General features: G+C 38.3%; 1 protein-coding gene across 1 annotated transcript in view; it reads right to left on the bottom strand.

Moving 5' to 3' along the window:
• The window catches only part of SNX24 (sorting nexin 24), a 163,271-nt gene that overhangs the window by 74,056 nt on the left and 62,320 nt on the right, over window positions 1-26,895 (bottom strand). The window contains exon 2 of the mRNA XM_079916027.1: window positions 3,021-3,104. Within this exon, the coding sequence (XP_079772153.1) occupies window positions 3,021-3,104 (84 nt within the window). The remainder of the gene's footprint in view (window positions 1-3,020; window positions 3,105-26,895) is intronic.

The raw sequence follows: 26,895 nt of genomic DNA, 5'->3' as shown, positions 1-26,895 counted from the left end.
GCCCACGTAACGCAAAAAAAAAAAAAAGCAAGAAAAGAAGGAAAACAGCAATTGTATTAGCATAGCAGAAATATATGTTGGTAACAAGGAGTTATTTCTCCTGTCCCCAAACTTTCTGCAAGATTTAGCTTTATAATCTAAAAAACTAAACTTACTTGAGGGGATGAAAATAAAGCATATAGGGGAAAAAAAAACTCTTGAATTTTTCCAAAAATTAGAAAGGAATCCTAAGAAAAGTGTAGAGGATGAGAATATTGTTTTCATACTTTAATATCAAAAATTATAAAAGTCTGGGAGAAGTAGTAATCATTAAGAACTTCAAACAACCAGATGAACTGTCAAATGGGTAATGGTTTTAGTTTCTGCCTCAAAATGAGCCTGACAAGCCAGGAGGCATTTTTGTGTGTTTGTGGTATATGGAGATGAGCCATGCAACTACTATTCTAAAGGTACAAAGCACTTATTAATAGTTCCTATATGATTTTAGAATTAACTTGGGGACAGTGACTAAAAACTTTAACAAGTGTAATGTAAAGTGTAAGGGAAAACAGGACACTGACAACAGAGCAAATGGCATCCACTGCAGAAATAACTGAATATTCAAAAAAATTAAACAGGAATAGATTTAACTTGAATTTAAAGGGAAGGTATTTCATGTAAAAACAGAACATTCAAAGCACATCACAAAATTCAAAAATGGAAACTAGGGTACCAAAATTGTAATAAAAGGATAAAGTTGTACAAGGTGGCAGCAGTAATCACTAAAGCTTGTATATTCTGATTAATTTTTTTGCCCATTTCAATCCTCCTTAACACACAACTTTACAGTCAAGATTACAGATTTATGTTTATTTTTACACCCTGCCATTATTTGTACTTAATTGTCTTTTATAATAAGTTACCTTTTCATCAAATCTAATACAATTATCAAATGGGACAAATAAAGGGGACTTCTAGCAGCCCCTTTCTGCTCTATAACACACAAGATTTAGTGTCTGCCAACTAAAACTCTGCCCCACAATGTTATTTTTTTCTCTAAGTCCCTGTAAGGATGTTTTAATGAGGCTGCCAAAAACATGCAAAATTGAGAGGTCTGAGAATTTCTACTCTCTTAATTCTAATAGACTTGATGATATAATTTTAAGAATAGCTAAAATTATTAACAGAATTGCAGAAGTTGAGAGAAGAGTCCTAGAAAATCTAGAAATCTTTTTTGACTGTGAGAATCTAAGAACTGCCTGTAATCACTGGGGAAAGGGTCCTCTTCTGCAGAAGAAAATAAATCGTACTGGAAAAGAGAGCAGAGTGAGTCACCCTCCACTCGTAAGAAGCATGGGCAGCCTCTTGCTCAGGGCGGGCCTAATTGGCAGTCACCCAGCTGTGCCTCGTGTGGAGTTGGTCCCCAAGTATCTGGTGGGGACAGCTGGGCTGTGTCGGGGTAATGGAGACCTGGCAGGTTAGGAAGGAGGCTTGCATGTGACAGGCTGCCTGGTCCAGACTCTGGCATCAGAGGCTGGGGAGGGGAGGAGTTCTGGTTTTAATCCCATTGTACAGACTTATTTCATGAGGTACCCAGCAGAAATCTCTCTAGAATCTGTTTCCTCGATAAACAAGTGAACAAAGCCAGAAATTCTTGAGAAGGACGTGAGACCCAAACCCCATGTTTGTTTCTCTTTGAGGCTCCGGGTTGAGGGGTAGGGCTTTTGTAAAGTCAGCTGGCAACACCCAGCCTAAATCTGTATTTCACCTGTGTTGCTTCTTTTGGAAGTAAACCTGGATGTAACACAATGTTAACTGAAAAATTCAAGGTAAATTATCCCTTGCCATCCTAATGGAAAAGTGTACAGATAACTGACAGCTCCTCTTCAAAAGAAAACAGAGGGATAGAGGCTCACTCACTTCTCAATATAACCTGTGAAAGTTTTTACTCAATACTCTATTCTCCTGACTACCAAAAAGTAAGAAATTTTAATTTTAGCTACAGAGCTTTTAATACAGAGTAATAAGCACACTATCACATCATTTATGCACTGACATTTTCCAGAAAATTTAAGCGGTCCTTAAGGAAGTTAAAAGAATAGATTCTTTCTGAACATACTTACTCAGTATCTTTCCACTAACTTCTTACCTAACAAAGTAACAAAAGTGAAGAAACTGAACCGTGCCATACATTTTATATATGTGTGTGTATAAATATATATTCATATATAGGAAGTATATATATATATATATATACACACACAGATATGAATATATATGTATACAAAAGAAAAAATGGTAAAACTGCATTAACTCATATGTGGTGATTTTCTAGGCAATTTCATGAGGTATTTCTAGTTATTAAGGTAATTTCATCACCTCAATACTAATTTATAACCTTCAAAACATTAAATTTTGCTAGAAAATAAAAATTATTCCCTCTTCTATTCTTTACTGACTATGTCTCCCAAAACTCAGCTATTCCTTTTGCCTTCTTGTTTCTTTTATCAAAGGCTTTTAATGAAAGAGATCTGAGAACTGAAACACCAGGCTTGTAGAGAGGCCTTTATAATTCAAAAGAAGCTATGATCCCCCTTTACATGATCCCCAAACAGTCCTTGAATACATGTGACATGTATATTTTTTTCCATGTATATGTAAGTATAAGTTGATTTTAACAAATTTCTTCCTGTAAAATGTTCTTTTTTTTTTTTCCTTTGTGTAAAACACATTAAGTGTATTTTATGGATAAAATAGGGTCTGGGTCTTATTCTTTCTGAGCCTACAATACCCAGCACAGTATAATATAAACAGCTTGCTGTCACACATCTATTTATGCAAAAGATCTTAACAGAAAACCCACCTACTCAGAAAGCACACCTTGAAAGGACGGAACAATTTATTTTAAATGGAAATTTACTTCGTGATAAAAGAAGTCAACCTGTTCCAAGAACTATTAAAGCTCTTAGGAACCACAGAAAGCAGGCTTAGTGCTACACCATCTGCCTTATAGAGAAAAGGGTGGGGGGGGGCGAAGTTACCTTTTTGTGCAGGGCATGAAATTCGCTGTACCTTTTTTCAACAAAATGTTTTCTTCCATTCATTAGCACTTCTATCTTAAACACCTAAGAAAAAAATAAAAAAGATTAATTCCACCAGTTCCAAACCCTCAATTGTCTGATGTGGTAAGTTTGTGACCATGATATATTTCATCCCTTTAATTACAGTAGCTGATCTCCCAAAACCCAGAAGGCTCAGGAGACCCTGGCCCAACAGCACTGATTAATGAGCCCTGGAGCCAAATGCTCACTAACAAACGGCAGTATCCCCACAAACGTGTCTAAAAACAGTGGCAACTTAAATGCCTTAAAATGCTCCTTAACTTTTTAATCAGAGAACACTTCTCTCCTAAAATTACTTCACCAAATGCATATGATGGCATTGAAATACAAGTGCGATGCCAAAGCGACAGTCTGGCAAAAATCGCAGGCCCACAGCATTGCGTTATGGGTATTTCAATGCGGGCAGTGCTGTGTCATCTCTAAGACAATAATGCAAACAGTAGTGCCTTTTAGGTTAATTTCTTCCTAACCTGCATATTCATCTCGCCTCAGCTGGCTAATTCTGCTGTTTGCAAAACAGGGAAAATGTAGTAAAGGTTCATTTTCCCTGCGTGATACGAGTGACAGCTTGTGCTCCCACCTCCAGGAGGTTGAAAGGCCAGATGAAAAGGCTCTCTGGGTGCACTAATTAGTAGGCACTAACATGACACTTTCTTGATTCTTAGGTCAGTGGGTCAAGACGGGGAACAAGGGATGAGGAATATTATGAAATGCTCATGAGAACACGATGTTAAAGTGGGTGGGGGAAGGCTGCTTGACAGGAGCTGAAGAGAAGGTGCTCTGTTATTTCCTAGAGTTTGTCTTTGACTCCTGCTTTGCTGAGCGAGAGTTTGTCATCACCAAGATGAAGCGGAATTGTTCCATGACTTAGTAAGCCTGGGTTCCCATTTCAATTGCCCTTCTGAAGAAAACGAAACTAAAGTTGAGGTCATGTGACACTGAAGAGTGTTAAAAGCAGGCTTACTTTAGCCCTAAAAAGAGCTACTTAAAGTTAGAATATGAGATATGAGGTCACACACCTTCATTATGAAAATAGATCTCTATGGCTCTATATTTCTGCCTTATATGTAAATGTGACTTTTTTGGAAAGCCAGAAACTATATCATCAAACATAAAATGTGTTCATATTTTTGCACTCCTTCCAATTAGAAACAAAATCTTCTGTTCCATGACTCAGTTTAAGAAACCTGCTTTTATTAAAGTGGTAAATTTCTATCAATTTAATCAACTGTTTTTTTCCCCCAAGAAATCCCCCTAAAAAATACTTTGGTGAATTAGTGAAAATATTTTCTTCTAAAAACATATGCATATGCTTCAAACTCTCAGATATACATACATTATTTTTTAGAAAAAAATTTTGTTTACTAGTTCACTAAAGAAAATTATTCTTCTGCAAAGACCATTCAAAGCCAGGAATACAATGAGGAAAGCACCCTGAGAAACACCAACAAAAGAAACACAGCTTCAACTTGGGGGCTTGTTTAATAGCATACAGAGCCCTCTTTTTAGTGTCAGGTCCCAGATTTAAATCAGGACAATGTGGGAGCAATGAAAGTAGTTTCCAACTGCTGAGCTATGTGAAACAAAATGAAGTTACGTTTTGAGTCCAGTTACTTGAGGCTTCATCACAAAAACCATCACTTTAATTGGCACGTCTGCTGAAGAATCCACAGAAGGAGGAGAAAGTTGAAGACTCAGTAAGGTTCAACCTACTAGGTTGCCCCTCAGGTGCCCCCTCCTGAAAGCCACGGATAAGACACATTACACAGCAGCTGTCTCATGGAATGTCATCCCTTCTATCGACCAGACGGCTCCATTACCAAGGTCCACAGTTACTTTTCACAATCGCTAAATTCACTTTGGGTGCGGGGGTGGGGGGAAGTATTATAAATACGCACACGTGCACACATAGGGAAAAGTATGTGATAAATTTTAATTCTAATATTTTTATTATGTTGCCATTTTAAAAATGCACAATATACCTAATACTGTTAAGACTTTTTTCTTTTAAATTCTGGGAAAACACCTTGGAAAGGAAGTTGCTTAATCAGAATTTCCATGACAATATGAATGAAGCAAGAAATGGAGTCAGTTTAATAAATCTTATGTTCCTAAATTCCATACCAGACTTTTTTTTTTAATAGTTTCTGATACGTGTTTTCCCGGCTGCCAGGAAAACTCTCTTCTTTCTTGGCTTTCCTGGCAAGCTCCTAGTACTTGTTATCTACCTCTAAGGTGGGGGCAGCAAAGGATGATGTTTGGAAAACACGCAGCACAGTATCTGGCATTCATTCATTTAATTATTTAACAGATATTTACTAAGGGACTACAATGTGCCCAGGAGTTGTTCTAGGCTCTGAGGATTCAGCAGAGAAGAAAACAGAGAAGAGCCCAGTCTTCGTGTCTTCATGGAGCACACATCCTTTCTAGTGAGGAAGGCCAATCATAAACATATAAACAAATATGGTAAAGTCGAAACACAAAAAGTGCAGTGAAGAATACAGCAGAGTGATGAGACAGAGCTAGACAAGGGCGCTGTTTTAGACTGTGGTAAGAGGAGGCCTCTCTGAACAGAGGGGCAGTGAGAGGTACAAAATCCAGAGGGACACCAAGAGAACGTGTAACGAGAGTTGAATGTGGCTGCCTCTGGAATTTCAGACCGGGAGTGGGTGGACAAGGGCTATTTGTTTTTATTCTTTTTTTAATTTTTTTTTTTTAATTTAAGGTAGAGCCTAGAGCAGGGTGATATCCACTTCTGGCCAAGATAGAGTAACAGGGAGCAGTGACCCTCCCACTTGAAACAACTAAAAAACTGGACAAGTATGTAAGGAAAGTGACTCTTAAGACATTGGACATGAGGAAATGAATGACAGTGAGAGATGGGAGACAAGCAGAGTGAGCCCTAAGGTTACCCCAGGCAGAGCCATGAGGCCCCCTGAGTCAAGGACAGGGAGGGGAGAGTGAGGGAAAGCCATAGCGATTCAAGTTCCCGGGGGAGAGTTTTGGAGAGGAGTGAGTTGCACACAAACGGAACTCCTGAGACCTGTCAGAGGTCTCCCTCCAGCATTCAGCTGAATCCTCAGCAGCACGTAAGACTGGGGAAACTACCCAAGGACAAGAAGAGATTAGAGAGAACAGCGCTCAGAGCTTAGACACCTGGGCACAGTGCCTGTTCCCAAAAGCCAGGGTAGAAAACCTCTTAATTCATGAAGTGTTCCTTAGAGAATTCAGAAGGGTCTTGTCTCAGGAGTGGAGCTAAAGTAACGTAGACTAAAAGCTCTTTTAGTCCAGAGCAACAAAGCTTAAAAGCAAGACCTGAAGAGAGCAAATTATTTCTGAGTAACGTAACCACATGCCAGAGCAAAGCTCAAGAATATTTTTAGGAATATAAAAATATTCAGCACCCAACAAGATAAAATGTACAAAGTCTAGCATCTAAGCAAAAAGAAGCAAGAAAATTCAACTCATAATGAAAAGAAAAAACAATCAATAGAAACTAATCCAGAAATGACACAGATGATGAAATTAGTAGACAAAAGCATTAAACTTGTTATAAGAAAATTTCTTATGTTCAAGAACCTAGAAGAGGGCCTCACTGGTGACACAGTGGTTGACAGTCCGCCTGCCAGTGCAGGGGACATGGGTTCAATCCCTGGTCTGGGAGGATCCCACATGCTGCAGAACAACTAAGCCCCGTTCGCTACAACTACTGAGCCTGTGCTCAAGTCACAACTACTGAGCCCACATGCTGCAACTACTGAAGCCCATATGCCTAGAGCCTGTGCTCTGTAACAAGAGAAGCTACCGCAATGAGAAACCTGCGCACCACAACGAAGAGGAGCCCCCACTCGCGGCAACTAGAGAGAGCCCGTGTGCAGCAACTAAGACCCGACACAGCCAAAAATAAATAAATTTAAAAAAAAAGAATCTAGAAGAAAGGTTGACTATGTTAACTGGAGATATGGAAGCTATAAAAAAGACTTAGACAACAGGTCTGGGTCCTATTGAGGAGATAAAAAATGTCTGTGATTAAAAAAAAACAAACACTGGATGGGATTAATAGTGGGTGAGACACACAGAAGAAAAGGTAAGTAAACTTAAAGACCTGGCAAGAGAAACTGTACAAAACAAAATAGAGGAGGAAAAAACTAAAAGGTAAATCAACAGAGCATCTGTGAACTATGGGATGACTTTAAACATCAAAATGCATGTGTAATTGGAGTCCTCACAGTAGAGGTGAGATGGGGGAGAGGGGCTGGGGAGAAAGACAAATATATTTGAAGAAATCTTGACCAAAATTTTCTCGATTTGATAGAAACTATAAACCCACAGATCCAAGAAGACCAACGGACCCAAGCTCAAGAAACATAAAATAAAAAGCAAAAATCCAAGGCAAATCAGAATCAGATTGTTTAAAACCATTCAGAAAAAGAAAAATCTGAGAAAGCGGCCAGAAAACAGAGACAATACATAGAAAAGGAAGAAAAATAAGTTTGAGAGTAAACTTTTCAAATATTTCTATAAATAACCAACCCTATAAGAGTGAGTCAATGCATATATACTTCAGTTATGTAAATATGTTCTATGTAAAGTAGCATGTACAAAATCAATGTACAATTTAATGTCAGTTAAATTTTTTTTTTTTTTTTTTTTTTTTGCTGTACGCGGGCCTCTCACTGCTGTGGCCTCTCCCGTTGCGGAGCACAGGCTCCGGACGCGCAGGCTCAGCGGCCATGGCTCACGGGCCCAGCCGCTCCGCGGCATGTGGGATCCTCCCGACTGGGGCACGAACCCGTGTCCCCTGCATCGGCAGGCGGACTCTCAACCACCGTGCCACCAGGGAAGCCCCAGTTAAATTTTTAATTATTATTTTTAAAGTATTTAGGTAATTTTTCCCAAATGGTAACACCAGTAATAACAACAACAACAATAACAACAAAGACTTTTATAACACTTATATAAAGGCACTGCTCCAAGCTCCTTTACCATGAAAATCACTCATTTAATTGTCACAACAACCCCACATGGGATAGGTACTATTATCTCCATTTTACAGGTGAGGAAACTGAGGCATGGATTAAGTATCTTGCCCATGGTAGCTACTGATACATTTTGAACTCAGCAATTTGGTTCCTGAATCTGCTTCTTAATCACTGCACAATACTGATTCCCAATAAACAGAATCCCTTACATAGTCCTGTTCACTGGGGGAAACGAAACACGTGCAAGTGGGAGAAACGTTCTGGAGTGAGGACAATGCCTTCCATCCAGTCTCCTCCCAAGGTTCTGTCCTCTGGAGGGGCTTTGCAGGAACAGAGCACCCTGGGCACAGGGGTGGTGGCGGTCTTGGCATGAGTTCCTTACCCCTAACTATTTGGAGCCCATGCTCCTCTCAAGCAAACACTGATCTATATAAAAAGCATACAATTCTATAGAGTAGAAAAATACTTTTTATATTACCTTTTCTTGTCAGGATCTGTACCCATACCACCCCCTCAGTCTCCTTACACTGTGGTTCCAAATCTCAGCTTGTATGGCTTTTGCTAATTAAACTTAAAAGCTTTTGCACCGCAAAGAAAACCATAAACAAGACAAAAAGACAACCCTCAGAATGGGAGAAAATATTTGCAAATGAAACAAGAGACAAAGGATTAGCCTCCAAAATATACAAACAGCTCATGGAGCTCAATATCAAAAAAACAATCCAATTAAAAAATGGGCATAAGACCTAAATAGACATTTCACCAAGGAAGACATACATATGGCCAAGAGGCACATGAAAAGATGCTCAACATTACTAATTATTAGCGAAATGCAAATCAAAACTACAATGAGGTATCACCTCATGCCAGTCAGAATAGCCATCATCAAAAACGCTAGAAACAATAAATGGTGGAAAGGGTGTGGTGAAAAGGGAACCCTCTTGCACTGTTGGTGGGAATGTAAACTGATACAGCCACTATGGAGAACAGTATGGAGGTTCCTTAAAAAACTAAAAATAGAACTACCATATGACCCAGAAATCCTACTACTGGGCATATACCCGGAGAAAACCATAATTCAAAAAGAGACATGCACCACAATGTTCATTGCAGCACTATTTACAATAGCCAGGACATGGAAGCAACCTAAACGTCCATCGACAGATGAATGGATAAAGGAGATGTGGCACATATATACAATGGAATATTACTCAGCCATAAAAAAACAAAATTGAGTTATTTATAGTGAGGTGGATGAACCTAGAGTCTGTCATACAGGATGAAGTAAGTCAGAAAGAGAAAAACAAATACCGTATGCTAACGCATATATATGGAATCTAAAAAAAAAAGAAACGGTACTGATGAACCTAGTTGCAGGGCAGGAATAAAGAAGCAGGCATAGAGAATGCACTTGAGGACAGGGGGTGGGAGGGTGAAGCTGGGGTGAAGTGGGAATAGCATTGAGATATATACACTACCGAACGTAAAACTTGCCTGGTGGGAAGTAGCAGCATAGCACAGAGAGATCGGCTCAGAGATGACCTAGAGGGGTGGGATAGCGAGGATGGGAGGGAGGCTCAAGAGGGAGGGGATATGGGGACGTGTATGCATATGGCTGATTCGCTTTGTTGTGCAACAGAAACTAACATGGTATTGTGAAGCAATTATACTCCAATAAAGATCTATTAAAAAATAATAATAATATGTGCTTATGCAAAAGAATTTTCAAAAAGTCCAAAGGATATAAACTGAAAAGTATGTTTCTTCCATAAGAGACTTGTATAGGTCCTTGCCAACTTAAGAGGTATCTTAAATATCCTTTCAGAAATTGTCTATACTCATATAAGCTCTGTATGTGTACATGTAATAGAAGTTATTTTATTTTCTTACACAACCAGAGCTATAGTATATAGTTCTACTGCTTTATTTTTTCTACTACTTTTATTTTTTACTTTATTTAATACATATCAGACATCTTCATTAATCAGCACATTTTGACATACCTCATTCTTTACTGGCTACATAGTACTACCACGTACGATTGTTACCATACTTTGTTTAATTCGGACCCTAAGATGGATATTAAGTTACTGTAGTATTTTGCACTGTATACTTTTTAATATGTTTATATATGTTTACTTATATATCAATATATATAAAACATGTTTATATGTCTCTATATATACTTACATTTTATTTACATATATTAATGATTAATGTATCTATATATAGAGAGAGATATCTCATCCTTTTTCCTGTACATGTACTTACACACATATATATATAAGATAAATTACCAAAAATTTTGCCAAATTTATCCCCTCAAATGTACTAAGTCCCCCTGCCACCAATAGGATATGGAACGCCTGGCCCATCCTGATCAACACTGGCTATTCGTCACTTTGACAATATGATTAGGAAGTGAGAACTAATTGGGTATATTTTGACCAGTGTTTATAGCGGCATAGGTGTCCATTCCAACTATCTCACATAAAATCACAGAGACCTGATGTACCTGTCTAGGCCTCTGCTCTTGTAGACATCCTTGCCCTCAGATTTTTCCAGAAATTCCCCAGTATAAAGCTAAGGAAGCTTCGTGTAACTAAATAAACATATTAAGGTTTTCATTTAGATTTGTTTAAAAAAACAGAAATTATATTGTTCCTGTGACTAAATTCTAGCCACAGTCCTAAGAACATTAAATCCTTAGGATTCAAACTGAAAAGTAAAATAAATACGACTTTAAAGAGAAGATTTCAATTTGTAAGTGTGGTTTTGATTACATGTTAGAGCCAATTTTTTTTTCCTTTTCAGTAACATTTCTGAAAATAAACTGTAAATCAATGATAAAATATTTCATAATTTGGTTTACACCTACTTTTTTCAGGAATGTATCTAAAAAAAAAATAAACTTAAATGAAAGATGGACTTAACCCATATTACAGGTTGAATGACCTCTGTCTTCAGAAGCTCATACCTTACTAAGTTATTTACTTTCAACAAAAGCAAAAAAAAAAAAAAAAGTTTTTCCTAAATAAAAATGTCTAATAAATAACTTCCAAATACACATGGGGATTCTATATAAAAATAAAGTTTTAGTGACCTTTCATATATATATTTTTTTTGTTTGCTTGTTTGTTTAGTATTTGTTCAGTTAGTGCAAGATGTACCAAATATTAACTCTGGGCTTGAAATCAACATATTCTCCTTCTTGAGTCGGAATAAGCAAGAAAGATAAAATTTAAAAGGCTGTTATTTAGATACTATAAAAAGTTGTATCTCTAAAAGAGTGATCTACTGTGTGTCTACTGAGGGCCAAGCTCTCAAAGGTATTAATTCACATCACACAAAGTTTTTTTTTTTTTTTTAAATAAGGGAAAGATGATGAGACCCTCTAATCATAAAATTTTATGATATTTGATGACTAAATAAATTTAAAATTCAATAAAACTAGTGTAAAATTTTAATTTGCTCCTACTCAGCCTTAAATCAAACTTCCTCTGTTCTAAGATGCCAAACCGTGAGATATTATTAATTTAATTATACTATTTTCGGTTGTGGAGAAGCTGACAACCACTTTTTTTTCCATATCTTTGAAAACATCTAAATTTCAGAAATTTTTTAATGTTTTTAAGAGAAAAACATATTGCTTCAAATAAACCACTGCTTAAAGAAGAAGAATAATTCTCTAGATAATTGCCACTAGAGAATAGCTGTGTAAGAGTTGGGCCTGATTAAATTTGTGTGTACATATACATTTTTTAATATGATTCTTCTTTGCAAAGAAAATTCATGATACCAAAAACGACCCAAAATGATTAAAATCACTGATAAAAGAACAAAAATAATAAAAACAAAAACAAAATTAGAGCAAGAACGAACATCAAAGACAAAAGAAACCTGTTTCCTAAGCTGGAAAGATCAAAAGGGTTTACCATCTCCCAGGGAAAATAATGTACCTAATACTCTGGATCTTTTAAAATTACAATAATGAAAAAAAAGTGCTGCCAATATACTGATGGAATAAAGTAGGAACAGAGATCAGGATGACCAAACTTCTTCTATGCTTCACTAAATGCCTCCCTGCTCCTCAAAAAGTAGAGCAATGTCTGTAGAATTTTATGAGAATATTATTTTATAATCGCGCAAATTATTATTCACATGTGAAGGCAACAGAAAGTCAATCTCAGTTGTGGGCAAACTCAGAAAACAAATAACCCACACAGCCTTTCGGAAAAAAATTACTGAAGACATAGCACTGCCAATGGAAAGATTAATCAAAATTAAGCACTCAAAATACAGTAATATAAAAGGCCAGCCATTGTTTTTGTTATCATCAAAGACTCTGATCCAGGGAAGGAGTAAATGAGTACAAAGAAAGACAACGTTATAAAGTGGCTGCTACTCTAAGAAGCTGAGGACAACTCCAGCAGAAAGCACACAGTGGTTTCATGGCCATTTGGAGCTGGCCTCCTCACAGGCTGCCCTGAGGCTCTCCTCTACAACTGAAAGGCTTGTAGTCGAAGTAGCCTGGTTCATAGAGTAACAAAAGAATCCACAGAAATCCGTCGGAAACCTGGTTCCAAATTTTGGCTTCATGTGCCTTCAAAGGTTGATGGTGAATGACCTTTAACCTAGAATTCCATATCCAGGCAAATTTTCTACCAGGAAGCCAGGAAAGTGCTCGTTTCAAACATGCAAGAGGGAGAGTATTTTATGTACTAGGTACACATTCAGGAAATTCTCTTTGAAGATTTTTTAAAAATGGAATTCAAAAAAGAAGCCAAGAAACTGTGGACCTAATCTACAGACAATATGGGGGTGTGGGGGGTATACTAAAATGCCAGCTATGCAGCCTAAAAAGTATTCAAATTAGAGTAAGAAGCCAAAGGGTTCCAAGAAGAATGCTTTCAAGAAGAAAATGGGTATGATTAACACCTAATATCATTAAAAAGGTTTTAGTGACAGAATCAAAGCATTCACCTTTCTCCGCCAAGAAAAAAAAAAAAAGTGCTTAAGAATTCCAAGAAAACCAACTAAACAAAACTGTATACAAGGTACAGTTCCAAATATAAAGCAAAATAAATGTAACATGACCTGGTACAGTTTAGAGGATAAGAGTGTCCATTTGAAGTAACGCTTGAAACATTCTCCACTGAGCAGTACAGGTTTAGTAATTTATACGGCTACATTTCCTTCCTTACAGTTCCAAAAACTTGATTACACAGTGAAAATATAAATATCTGTACACACACATATATAATTATAATACTGGGAACATTTGGGAACATTAATTATTGAACTCAGCTTTTAAAATCAATCTATACAACACAGAAGACAATTATTTTTACAGAACAGATTGTAAATATTTTTTGTCAGTATAAAAAATAATGGCATAACGAGCAGAAAATAGGAGATGAATGGGGGAGGAACTGGGTGTAAAGGAAGTAAATGGGGTCCAAATCTTTTCATCTTACATAATTGGCAGTCAAAGGACACTGCTTAAAAATTGGTGGATGAAGAAAGTGGTTCAAATTACAGAGTAACAAATATAAAGTTATAATTTTAATGATGAAATTAAAATCATATACATAGTGAAAATGGAGTGGAGGGGAGTGACATACAGGAGTGGAGTGAATTCAATTCATATTTCTAACTGGAGGGACATAAGAGATTTTCTAAGACACCAAGAAATAGAGATTCAGATATATTGCTTAGAGTAACAGTGCTTAAAACAAATAAGCAACTTTTCAACTAACTTCTGGTTCTGGAAGGTACTAGACATTTAATGTTTCCTTTTACATGTTTATGCTGAAATTTTTTCCATGTATATGAAGTACTTTTAAATAGCCTAAAAATGACATAACCTCTGCTAAATATTTTTGTTTCAAAATCTCTCTGGTTATAAAGGAAATATTTTGTTGAGTTTATTGATATTTATAGAATTACAGGTTTTCAGTCTAAACCCTACTACTGACTAATTTTAGCTCCCCAACTGATTACTTGATTATGAAAAGTCTTCATTTTTCTTTTCCTCTTCAGCTATATCTATGACACAAAACCAATCAATCAATTCAGGGTGAGGGAAACAATGCACTCAAATACATCAGGTCATACATGTTGATTTGTTACCATAGTTTTTCATTAGTTTCAATACCATTGTTAGTCAAAATCTTTGACTTAGATTTTCTATAAAATGTGAATGCTGCTAGTTCTTTGCTTACCTGAATTGTTATAGCAATAAATCACATACTATGTTAAACAAGCATTCTGGAAGATAGATGCTCTATGAGCTTTATTATTCTATTTTATGACCTGCTTTGAAAGAAGGAAAATAGATAAGTTTTATCTGTACTACTTACTAACTTGGGCAAATCTCTAAGTATCTTTGAGCCACAGTATCTTCATTAATAAAATAAGAATGATAAAATGATGTCTACTGTATTAGTTTGTCAGATAATAAATGTCTTGGTGCTTTGTAAGATGCTCTGACATGGAATGAAGAATTGATAACTATGAAGTGGTTGACAAAGATGCCAGCAGGAAGAACAGAAGGGCTTCCATGGGCATTTGAGGACAGCCTTCCTGACAGGCTGCTTAAGGAATGGATTTGTGGTTGAAATAGCTTTCATACAGAGGAGCAAAAAAAATCCTTCATTCTTCTCTCAAACTACTTAGTTATAGGCTTCATCTCCTTATCACAAGCTCTTGGCTTCTGCAAAGAGGAGCAACGCCTCACCTCCCTCCCAAATCCTCCAGAACCAGCCCCAACACATCAATTCAATCTTATTTCCCACAGCTCTCCTGCAGGAGCCAATCAGCCAAGTCCTTCCTATATTTTCCCCACTCTAGGCACTGGGGGCTTCTGTTCACGCAGGAGCCTCCCTCTGCCAAGGAGTCCTCCTATCCTCCCTTCAGCAGTCAAGTGAAATTCTGCCTCCATCCCAGAGCCTTCTGGAACGTCAGGCATCACTGTTTTCCATACCTTCCCCTTAAACAGATCATCTAAGTGGCACAATCGTATTATTTAAAATACAGTCACACTCTCTAATTTTGAACAAATGTATTCCTCTTGACTATGTCATATAAATATGTATTATGTGCGCCAATGGAATTTTTTTAGGGGACAATAATCATCAAGAACATACAAGATGTTTTCAGAAAGCATTTGTAATATAATACTAATTGAAAGAGCAGTATAAAATACTTTATGCATACTATGCTGTTGCCTATATAAAATACACATAAAAGATAACAAAGGAAATAGGTCAAAACGATGTCTGAGTGGTAGAATTACAAATTATTATAATTTTCTCTATAATCTACAGTTTTCACCAGAGCATATATCATTCTTGTAATTAGGAGAAAGTTTAATCAAATTTCTGCCTTCTAAAGTTGCACTGGAGTAAATCTAATAAATGATAATTATTCGTTTTTAATACAACTATCAAGTTCTTATGAAATTCATTTTTGTATTTCCATATACATTCATTGAGCATCTGCTATGTGCCAAGCACTCTGCTATGCTCTATACAACAGCAGCAGCAGCTACCATTTTTGAGTGCTTACTATGGACTGTGCAGTGCTCAAAGCACTTCATTTATTAACTGATTTAGTCCACACAAGATCCTATAATGTAGGTACTGTTATTATCCCCACTCCATATGTGAGGAAGCCAAGTCAGAGTGAGTTACGTAACTTCAAGGCACAGAGCTAGGAGCTGATTCATAAACCCAGATAGTCTGGTTCCAAACTCCACAATCTTAAGCCCTAGAATTCTATCACTAGAAACAGCGGTGAGCAGACTCATAGTCCTAGCCTTTGTATTATTATAAAGGAAAAGTATAAAAAGGTATCTGAGCTATACTCAATATGAAACGCTTACTTTAAAAACAGATGAGTGCATAAGAGGACAGGATTTGCTCTCAGGGATCAGGAGAGCTTTCTCTCAGGAGCTGTTTCTGAATAGATCTACAGTAAAAGTAGGCAAAAAGGAGGGGCAAGCATTATAGGCAGCACATGTGCAAATGTCCTGAAGCAGAAGGTAAGAGGATGGAAGAAGCTGAGTGCAGTACAGCCAGCTTGTAAGAAGAGCATCTCTGCAAGAGGCTGGAGAGGAAACAAAAGGCTAGCTCCATCAACTGCTCAACAAGGATTAATTCTAGGACGTGCCAGGCTCAGTTCTAGTCACTGCAGATAAAACAGCGAACAATACAAACAGAGATCCCTAACAAAGAGTACTTATATTTTAATAGAAGGATGACAAAGACAATCACACAAGTAAATGCACACTAGCTGATGATAAGTGCTACGGAGAAAAATAAATCAGAGTTAATAAGGACAGAGAGGGGCTGGATGAGTGTGTGTATGACTAGTATATGGGCTGGTCAGGGAAGTTCTTACTGATAAAGGTGTATTTGAGCAGAGACCTTGTATTAGTTTTCTATTACTGCTGTAACAAACACAACACCCATTCATTATCTCACAGTCCCATAGGTCAGAAGTCCAGTGCACTTGACTGGTTTCTCCACTTCCAGTCTCACTGGGCTAATATCAAGGTATTGGCATGGCTGGGTTCCTTTTGGTGGTTCACTGGGAGAAAACCAGTTTCTGTCTCCTTGTGGTTGTAGGACTGTGGTCCCCATTTTCTTGCTGGCTATCAGCTAAGAGCAAAATTTCCAGCTTCTAGAAAGCACCTGTATTCCTCAGCTCATGGTCTCCTTTCTCAATCTTCAAAGCCAGCAACAGAAGATCAAGACTTTCTCATGTCACATTTCTGTGATCTACTTTTCTGCTTCCTCTTCCACTTTTAAGTGGAAGACTCATGGGACTATATTGGCCCCACCCAGATAATCTAAATTGTCTCTGTGATCTCAGGGTCCTTAACCTTCATCACATCCATTAAGTCCCTTTTGCATGTAAGGAAACATATTCACAGGTTCTGGGCATTAGGGTGTAAACATTTTGGGAGGCCCATCCTTCCCTTTACCACAGACCTGAAGGAAGTGAGAATATCTGGTTGTGGGAGCAGGGTGGTCCGGGCACGTGGAAGATTAAATGCTTAATATGTTTATATGCCTAGAGTGATGAGGAGGGAGAAGAGTTAGAGGGAAGGTCTGAGCGGTGGTGGGGAGAGGTGAGTGTAAGTAGAAACAACAGGACAGGCTGATAACTGGATGTGGAGTTTCTTTAAAAAAGAAAAAAAAGGAGGAATCAAATATAATGGTGAGGTTTGGGGCCTGAGCAACCAGAAGGATGGTGATGCCAGTAACTGAGCTGGGAAGACAGTCTTTGGGGGCAAACAGGAGCCCTGCACTGGCCGCGTTAAGGCTGAGATGCGTGTTAGATAGACATTAAGCGGAGATGTTCAGTAAGACCGAATTAACACGTCTGGGGCTCAGGGAGAGGTCTTGGCCAGAGATATAAATTTGGGAATCATCAAAGTGTGAATGTGATCTAAACTCAGAAGACTGGATCTGATCACCTAGGAAGAGAAGTTTACTTTGAGGTCTTGAGATCCTATTAGGGCTCATGGTTTTCCATTCTAGCATGAGAAACCTTTGCTACTTTTTAAAAGTCTCCCCCTTCCAAATTAAACTTCTCTAGCTCCTCCAGCTGTCCTTCAGAAGACCTGGTCTTCAGGTCTTGCACTACTGACCACCTTCCAGTTAAAATATAGTTCGTCACTGATCCCCCTAAACTGTAGAAGCCAGGACTTGAGGGAATATATAGCCATTTCCCAATTAGTGAATGGATTGTATCTCCCAAATCCACAGTTGAGGTAGTTTAAAACTCAGCACAGATTTTCTCATAGAATCAGTATAAAAGATAGATTTCAACTCATAAAAAACCCTGTTTAGCCCCTAATATGCATAAATTACAATAATTATATTTTTATTTCACCCAGCAGCTTTGCAGTATAACACAGTGGCTAAGAGTTCTGGCTCTTGAATCAAACTGCCCGGGTTTGAATCCTGTGTCTTCTATTGCTCTCCTCTGGGCTCGGCTAACACTCCATGATTTGGGGCAAGTTATTTAAACTTTACAAACCTGTTTCCCCAGCTATAACATGAAGTTTACAATGGTACCTTTCCAATAGGTTTGTTGTCAGGATTAAATGTGATTATCAGTGTCAATAATTTACCACATTGTCTGGCATTTAGCAAGAATTCAAACAAGAATGTTATCTATTAATATCGTTATTAACATCTAGTCATTGTTACAACTGTTTCTTTATCAGCATGGGGGAGGGAGACTTGGTGGATAGAGAGGGAAAGAGATGATTCCTCAGGAGTGTGACCTACTCACCACACCCATCCATCTCTACAAGGGAGAAGGTACTTTTCTCCCCATCCCAGAGCTAGTTGAGCCTGCAATGCACACACGTGGTAGCCTCTGCACTCACCTTTGTCAGCGCCTACTCAGAACCCTGCATTCCTGATGAGGCCTGACCACTAAGACTTAGAGGAACCCTGTCTTCCCTCCATCTTAGTTTAAGATTCCGTATCTTCGACCCGTATTCTTCTGACGGTTTTTGGAAGCCATATCTCACTGTTGGATCACAGGGCCCTGGAGGTCAAATAAAACCCCAGGTCTTTCCCAAGAGTTCTGGAACAAGTGACTGTGAGAACTGAGGTCAGGCTAACAAATGACCTGTTAAATAGGATCATGTCCATTTCAACCCATCATCCAAGGATGTTGTAACTTTTCTGAAAATTGATGCTGTCATCGAAATCAGGAGCCAGTGTTTTTGCCAAGACTTGTGTTATCTGCGAATCTGCAGTCCTTCTTTCATCCAGGCCCGAGAGTTCTCTCTACAACCTCCCAGCTGGTCTCCCTGCTCCACTCCTGTCCTGTAACAATCTGCGTTTCACAGCAGCCACAGCGGCCCTTTTCAGGCATCAGGTCATGTGACTCCCCTGCTGAACTCCTGATGGATTTCCATCACTCCTGGAACAAAATTCCAGTCCCTGCTCCAGCCCACAAGGCCCTATACCAGCCAGCTTCAGAGCCCCCTTCTTTTCTTCAGCTCCGAACACACCCCTCTTACTTACCCTGGTCTATCCGCACCAGCCTCCTTACTAACCATCAAATGTATCAAGCACTTGCCCAACTCTACGTTTTCTTGGTTTTCGTTTTTGTTTTTGTCGTAGTTAAAAATAGTTGAATGTGATTTTATTATATTTTAAAACATTGTTCTGGGAAGGCCAACTCTAAGTTTTGCAGTGCTTTTTTTTCTACCTAGAAAGCTTTCCCCTCATTTTGTTCAACTGCTGTTCCAGGTCACCTTCTCAGAGAGGTATTATCTAGGCACTCCATCCAAAACAGTGCCTCTAGCCCCCCACCCTTCTCTACCCTCAGACCTGGCTTTATTTTTCTTCTTTGCATTTACCATGGTCTGGCATTAACACACACACACACACACACACACACACACACACACACACACACACACACACACACAAATTGGCTGGCTGGTCAGCTTGTTGGTTTACTGTCTGTTCCCCCACTAAGTTAAAAGCTCCATAAGGACAGGAACCTCATCTGTTTTGTTCACTGTCGTAGCCCCACTGCCTTAAAGAGCACCTGGCAACAAAGCAGGCTGAATACAGGAAATAAATGAGGAAGGGAAGTGAGCGAGTAATAAAGCGCAGGACAACACACTGGGAAGAACATGTCTACACCTCAGTCCAGCTCAGCAGTCTGATAGTGAAAAGGGTAAGATGAGTTATTTTTCTTAGAACGATCAGTAAGTTAGACATGACAGAGGCAGACAGTGCTGAATAAGATGGCTTCTTGTAGAAAGTTTGTTGCAGCTGATCAAAAGAATACTGTTCATGAGGGCCTGAGAGCTATGAAAATAGCTTTGAAATACAGCCCTTTTATTAAAAAGAAACTATCAGTCTTAATAATTAGTACCATTTGGGAGAAGCTACACGATATGGTGGAAAGAATGCCAATCTAGAGTCAGACACCCCCGACACCCAGATCCGGCACTTCCTAGCTGTGATTCCTCACAGATAGCGCTTATCCACTTGGAGCCTTCATTTCCTCATATGGAAAGTGGGGATGAAAATACCTATTTCTTAGGACTGGTGATAGAGTAAACAAATAAGACAAGGTATATAAAGCACTTAGCACCCAGCCTGGCACATGACTGGTGCTCAACACATTCTAGTCTCTTCCCGAATATTACTGGGTTTCTCCCAAATCTAAATGGAATTTGAGGCTATTAACATCCTTCATTTCTCTAACACACCATGAAGTCCTATGATGCGCTACGCTTATTTCCTAAAAAACATATTCTCACCAAAAAAATCATGTAATTCAAAAGTTAAAGTATTCCCTCGATACAGATATACATACATATACACATAAATATATATATGCAGATAGATAAACAGAAATAGGTAGATAATTACTTTTTTGACCCAAAAAGGTGCAAAGGTAAGCTTGGGTGGTGGAGAATTACTGGTCATCCATGACGAGTCAGGCTCCTTTCTATAGGCATCAAGGAGATGAGATTCAAGATCCTCCTGTGTTCTCTCAATATTGAACTTATGGTACTCACTGGACCCCACAGAGCAAGGTTACTTGGGCACAGGCAGTTTGCAATATGCCTGCCAGTTTCAGAGCTCTGCTGCTCAGCCCTGAAACATGGGCAGAGAGCAGGTGGAGAGGATCAAACTCTGTGCCCTAAAAAAATGCAGACCATTTTATAGGCTCTACAATCAAGGATCCTGAAGAGGCACCCTGTTGTTCCTGCTGAGGAGAAAGAAGCGGTTCTATTCTACCAACAGCTGTTAGAGGGCACACATCCACAGTTTTAAAATGCCCACCTATGCAAAGAAAGGAAGCTCTTAAAGATTGTAGAGTTCTCAACCTTCTTTCAAAACTCCATATTTTAATTCTTCCTAAAAAAAAAATAGCATTTATCAAGTATTTTACTCTCCCAATATATGTTTGGTTTAAAACTGTTACACTGTAAAAAAAAGATGATGATGATGACATTTCTTTACTAGCACATAGTAAGTGCTAATTCCTATGTGCTATGTGCTAATTCCCATTCAAGGTGTCTGATATCTATCAGTGAAGTAAAGTGTCAAAGAGCATTGCCCTCATGAAATTTACATTCTAGCGGGGGAGACAGATAACAATAGATATATTTAAAAAATAAGTAGGGGCTTCCCTGGTGGCGCAGTGGCTGACAGTCTGCCTGCCAATGCAGGGGACGCGAGTTCGTGCCCCGGTCCGGGAGGATCCCACGTGCTGCGGAGTGGCTGGGCCCGTGAGCCATGGCCGCTGAGCCTGCGCGTCCGGAGCCCGTGCCCCGCAACGGGAGAGGCCACAACAGTGAGAGGCCCGTGTACTGCAAAAATAAAATAAAATAAATAAAATAAAATAAAAATAAGTAAATTATACGGTATGTTTTAGAAAGTGATTACCTGGTATGAGGGGAAAAACAGAGCCAAGTAAAAGGAACTGGGAGTGCTGGGGGGAAAGTTGTAATTTTAAATAGAATGGTCAGAGTGGGCAGCACTGAGAAGATGGCATATGCAGATGATAAAGTTGCATCACAGAACATAACTTAGTAAGAGCTTTTATTTATCATCCTAAATTTAAATTAACCTATTACTCAACCATAAAAAAAAGAATGAAATAATGCCATTTGTAGCAACATGGATGGACTTAGAGATTATCATACCAAGTGAAGTTAAGTCAGCCAAAGAGAGACAAATATGTTATCACTTATATGTGGAATCAAAAAAAAAAAAGAAAGATACAAATGAACTTATCTACAAAACAGAAAAAGGCTCACAGACATAGAAAACAAACTTATGGTTATCAAAGGGGAAAGGGGGTAGAGGAATAAATTAGGGGGTTGGGATTAATATATATACACTACTATATATAAAATAATCAACAAGGACCTACTGTACAGCACAAGGAACTATATTCAGTGTCTTGTACTAACCTATAATGGAAAAGAATCTAAAAAGAATATATATATACATAACTGAATCACTGTGCTGATACCTGAAACTAACAAAACATTGTAAATCAACTATACTTAAATTAAAAAAACATTTACGTTAACCTACTTTTAAAAATGCAGATACATGATTGTTTAAAACCTAAGTTTACCTAATGAAAAATTTACAACTAAATTTCTGTGTTTAACCAAGTACCAACTTTTCTAAATCTATATAACACACACCAGTGCCAAAGACTCTCAGAGCGAAGTCTGGAATCTAAAGAGGCCAGGCCTCAGCATGTATCACTGTCATTCTTCAAGTAGAATCAGCATTTCTAGCCCATATATTAGGAACTGCTGAAGAGGAAAAAAAAAAAAAAAAAAAGGACATTCCAAGAGTTTCTTGTATTGATTTCTTTTTTCCCAAACAAAGAGATTCTCCTAGTAACAAGATATGTCATAATCACTTAATTTGCCTGACTCCTTTAAAGAAAGAACAATGGATTCAAGAAAAGGTGTTGACTTGTAAAAACATAATCATTTTGCAAGATTCTGTTGTTTGTATGGGTCACTTTCCCTTAGTGATATAGGTGGCCTCTACAGAGAATCGGAAAATGCATTAAGGCTAATTCCCGTCATTCCCAAGAGCCTGAGCTAAATCTAAAGCAGCCAAAATGTGAAAACTCTAAAACTGCTCCTGAGGGCAGGAAGGATAAAGCTTCTTCTCTAAGCCTTATCTCTAGATTTAATGTGCTGGACACTCACAATTAAATTATCTCCATCAACTGGACATGATCATTTTCTTCTTTCTCTCCACAGTGTTTCTGCACAAGCAGAGCCAGTGCAACCGTGAACCTCGTGCCAGGCATTCCCCTTCAGGGCACAACACACCGATTTGAAGGGAACTCTACTGAAGTCCTTTCCCAGACCAAAAAAAAATGGTTCGCAAGATAGGGAACTAATACCTCCAGCCACCACTGGTTCATTCCTTTTCCAAATATTTGCTCTGTGAGTGTTTGAGCACTCTACTCCTCACCATGGCTTTGCCAAGTCCATCCTAAATTTTACAAACTAAAATGTACAAGATCAGTGTAATATGGACCCATGAAAGCATTTCCAGACAGAAGAGCTGCTTGGCCCTCAAAGATAAATAGTATATCCAATTTAAACACAGTTGAGAGTAGAAGAGTTATATTCATTTCATTATGCAACGTTTCATGGGATATACTGCAAAAGTAAATTAATCTGCAAAGATACATATGAAGAATAGACATAGAACAAAAAATGTATAATTATTTCTCAACTAATATGTGCACATAAATGGATATGAATTATTTGTTCAACACAGTGGCACCAAACTGAAATTGAAATATGACTTCTAAAAGTGAAAAAGTATTTTCATAATAATAAAAATGTAAACGACCTAATATTTAGTAGAAAAATGATTAATAAATCATAGCACATAATGTCCCAGAAGATGTATTAACATGAAATGAGATGGTTAATCTTGTTAAAATTTTTAAAAATAAGAGCAGGCTATAGAGAGTACATTTTCATGTTTAAGGAAATATATTATCATAAGAGTGTACGTATATGTGTATGTACCAAAAACGCTGGAAGAAAAAAAAACACACCAAAATGCTTTGAAGGGATGGAGAATGTTTTTTCTTCTTTTCACTTGTCAAGATTTTTTTCTCCAATTTTTTTCTGCACTGAAGATTTATACCTCAAACCGTTTTCTGAAGTTTTGAGTGAAAATATTCTCTAATGAGAAAAATAAGCTGTGAATCAGATATCCTGGGTTCCAGGTCCCTCTTTGACACTTAGCCATACAGACAGAAAAATCACTTCTCAGCATTATGCCTGCTCATCATCTATAACATGCGGGGGTTGACCAGATGCTTTCTAACATCTTACTATTTTACTTATGTATATCGTACAATTGCGGATTGCTTTGTCACATATATTTCTCTCCACATCCACTCTAAGGCAGAGACTGTGCCATATGCACATATTCTTGCGCTTTGTTTTACACACTGATCAGGGCAAACAAATGTTAACTCATTCACAACTAACGGTGCATGCTAACCCCTACTGTTAAAAAATCACTACCTTCAGGGTCAGATTCTATTTAGTTAGTTGTCTTACACTCTCTCTCTCTTACCAAATAGCAAATTCAGTTCTCAAGGCAGACAACTCTGCTCTTTACTCTACCCACTCTCCCCTACTCTTCTACCCTGTGTGTAATTTCCTTTTTTAAATTAATTAATTAATTATTTTAGTTATTTATTTATTTGTTGCTTTGGGTCTTCGTTGTGGTGCACGGGCTTCTCATTGTGGTGGCTTCTCTTGTTTAAGAGCGTGGGCTCTAGACGCGCGGGCTTTAGTAGTTGCGGCATGAGAGCTCTGTAGTTGTGGCTCACGGGCTCTGGAGTGCAGGTTCAGTAGTTGTGGCGCACGGGCTTAGTTGCTCTGTGGCATGCGGGATTTTCCCAGACCAGGGTTCAAACCCGTGGGAGTCCCCTACATTGGCAGGCGGATTCTTAATCCACTGCACCACCAGAGAAGTCCCTGTGTGTAATTTCTGGCTGTGAAATCAGAGGACTTTATTAAATGTAAGCCCCAGGTTCATCTGGGGCGGACAGTGTCTTTCAAAAAGACTGGACTACATGCCCTCTGCTCACTTCTCATGTCTTCTCATCCCACCTCTTCTTTTTCTTTTACAAAATGCTCACCCCTCTTTCTTCCTCAGCCTGCAACTGAGTGCAGCAGAACCTGTGTAGAACTATTTACCTGAGCTCTCTAGTTTCTAGATGTTTCCCCTTGCCTTGGAGGGGAACATACAACATCCCACTGTCAGAGGTTGTGAGCAAACACTTGCACTCACTCTCAGGAAGGGACGGACGAGGCCAATAGTTCGCTGTTAAAAAGATTCAGCTAGGATATCCATGATAAAGTGACACATAAAATCAGGTCCTTCTGAAGGCATTTTTCTAAAGTTGTTATAACCTTGGGCCTCCACAGTATGAGAAGGTTCACTGGGTCCCAATGTGTGTGAAGTTTGTAGCCAGTCTGGTGCCAGTGGGGAGCTAGTCCATCAGCTGGCTACTCGGCTGGCCCCTCTCCTGCTACTGTGCAAAAAGCACACTGTCCATTTGACAGGTGAAGAAGAGGTACCAGTTTTGTTTTGCTTTTTTAGTTAACATCATTATATCTCATTTTAAGTATTTTCCTAATATCTGAACCACCTGAGTTAATCTACTGTTGGGATCTCTTTAATATGCTTTCTGAAATAAATATAACTAAAATGACTAATTTTTCTGGCCACAAAGTCAAAACACTACACCAAACCCCACAGAAGCAAGTCAAAACAAGCCCTCCACTACTTTCCTGTTCAGGTTTTCTTCTGTGTGCAAGATATGACCTCCAACTGAGTTCTGTGCTTTTTTTAATTCAAAGATATTCCTACTTCATTAACACAATTCTTCATTTTTTACTTCTTTGTTAGTACCAAGGAGAAATTCCTGGCTTTAAAAGATTCAAATGACTTACATCAAAATCAGACCTGGACTCTCTCCTCTCAACATCCAATTTACATGGCATCTCTTAGAGTTTCTCTGCTTCCATAAAATGTGGGTGCCACTGCGCATCAGGCCCAGGTTTGCCTCTTTGCACAAACAGTCCAAAATAGTTTTCCTGATCTGTTTCAACTTGAAGTGTTGTCAATATATGGATTGTCTTGCTTTCTAATTCAGTGAAAAATCTAGTTTTCCATTAGTCTCTGCCTTTCTAATTTTCGGTACAGCTTTACTAAATGTAATTATTAAAGGCAGATTCAAGAAAGCAATTACTGAGCTACCGGTTTGTACTTCTGAAGTCTTAATAAGTGGCAAAAAGCTGTAATTGCACTAAGAGTAGAAAATAAAATTTTTCTATGGATTAGATATATACACGCCCTTGCATCTGTATATGGAGAGACATATTCAAAACAGTATATAAAGCATGCTCTCTTAAAACACAAGTTTTAACCTGCATTGAAATTTTATTCAAAGGCAATGATCTATGCTGGGAAGAGTAGGAAAGGACATTTCAGAAAGACTACATTCTGATCTTTCTCCAGGACTCTGTGACTTTGGTAAACCACTTAACTCCCCTGGATCTCCTTTGTCCCACCATCTGTAAATATGTGAGAATGTTAAACTAGACGGCTACTAAGGGCTCTCTCAGCTCTAAAGTTCTAAGAACTATTTATTAAATTCTTCATCTCTGCTAGGCTCAGTATTACACACACACAGAGCTTCCAAAGCTTTAAATTTAGTAAAGAAGGACAATATAATTAATATTAATAATATAAAGCAATATGTAAAAGTGTTATTCCAGTGATATACACCAAATTAATTTTCCAACGTGTCCTAAGGAATAAGCTTCACATGTGAATGGAGGATACAGCTTCTTTGACAGTCATCCAAACTATATAATCTGGCTTTCTATCTATAGGCAAACAGTGGAACATTCATTATTCGGTCACTTAACACTGGCCTTGGGCAAACAACAAACTCTGAATGGAGTCACTGTCCCCAAACCAAAGCGCCTCTGAAACATTTAGTAGTCATGTAGCGATCACTGAGCATACTTATCTCAGTACGGTGATATTATTTATTAACTCACGAGAAGCAGAAGGAGCAGGTTACTATCACTGTTTTACACACGAGAAGACTGCAAATGAGAAAAGTAAATGACTTTTCAAGTCTCATAGCTAATCAGCAGTCTGTTTTCCAGAATATGATCATGGGCAACCTTTCCACAAAATTAATTAGTGAATAGGCCATAGGAGCCC

Source organism: Stenella coeruleoalba (assembly GCF_951394435.1).
Source record: "Stenella coeruleoalba genome assembly, chromosome: 3".
Taxonomy (NCBI): domain Eukaryota; kingdom Metazoa; phylum Chordata; class Mammalia; order Artiodactyla; family Delphinidae; genus Stenella; species Stenella coeruleoalba.
The sequence above is the reverse complement of the archived record's forward strand: the minus strand, read 5'-3'. Positions and strand labels throughout refer to the sequence as shown.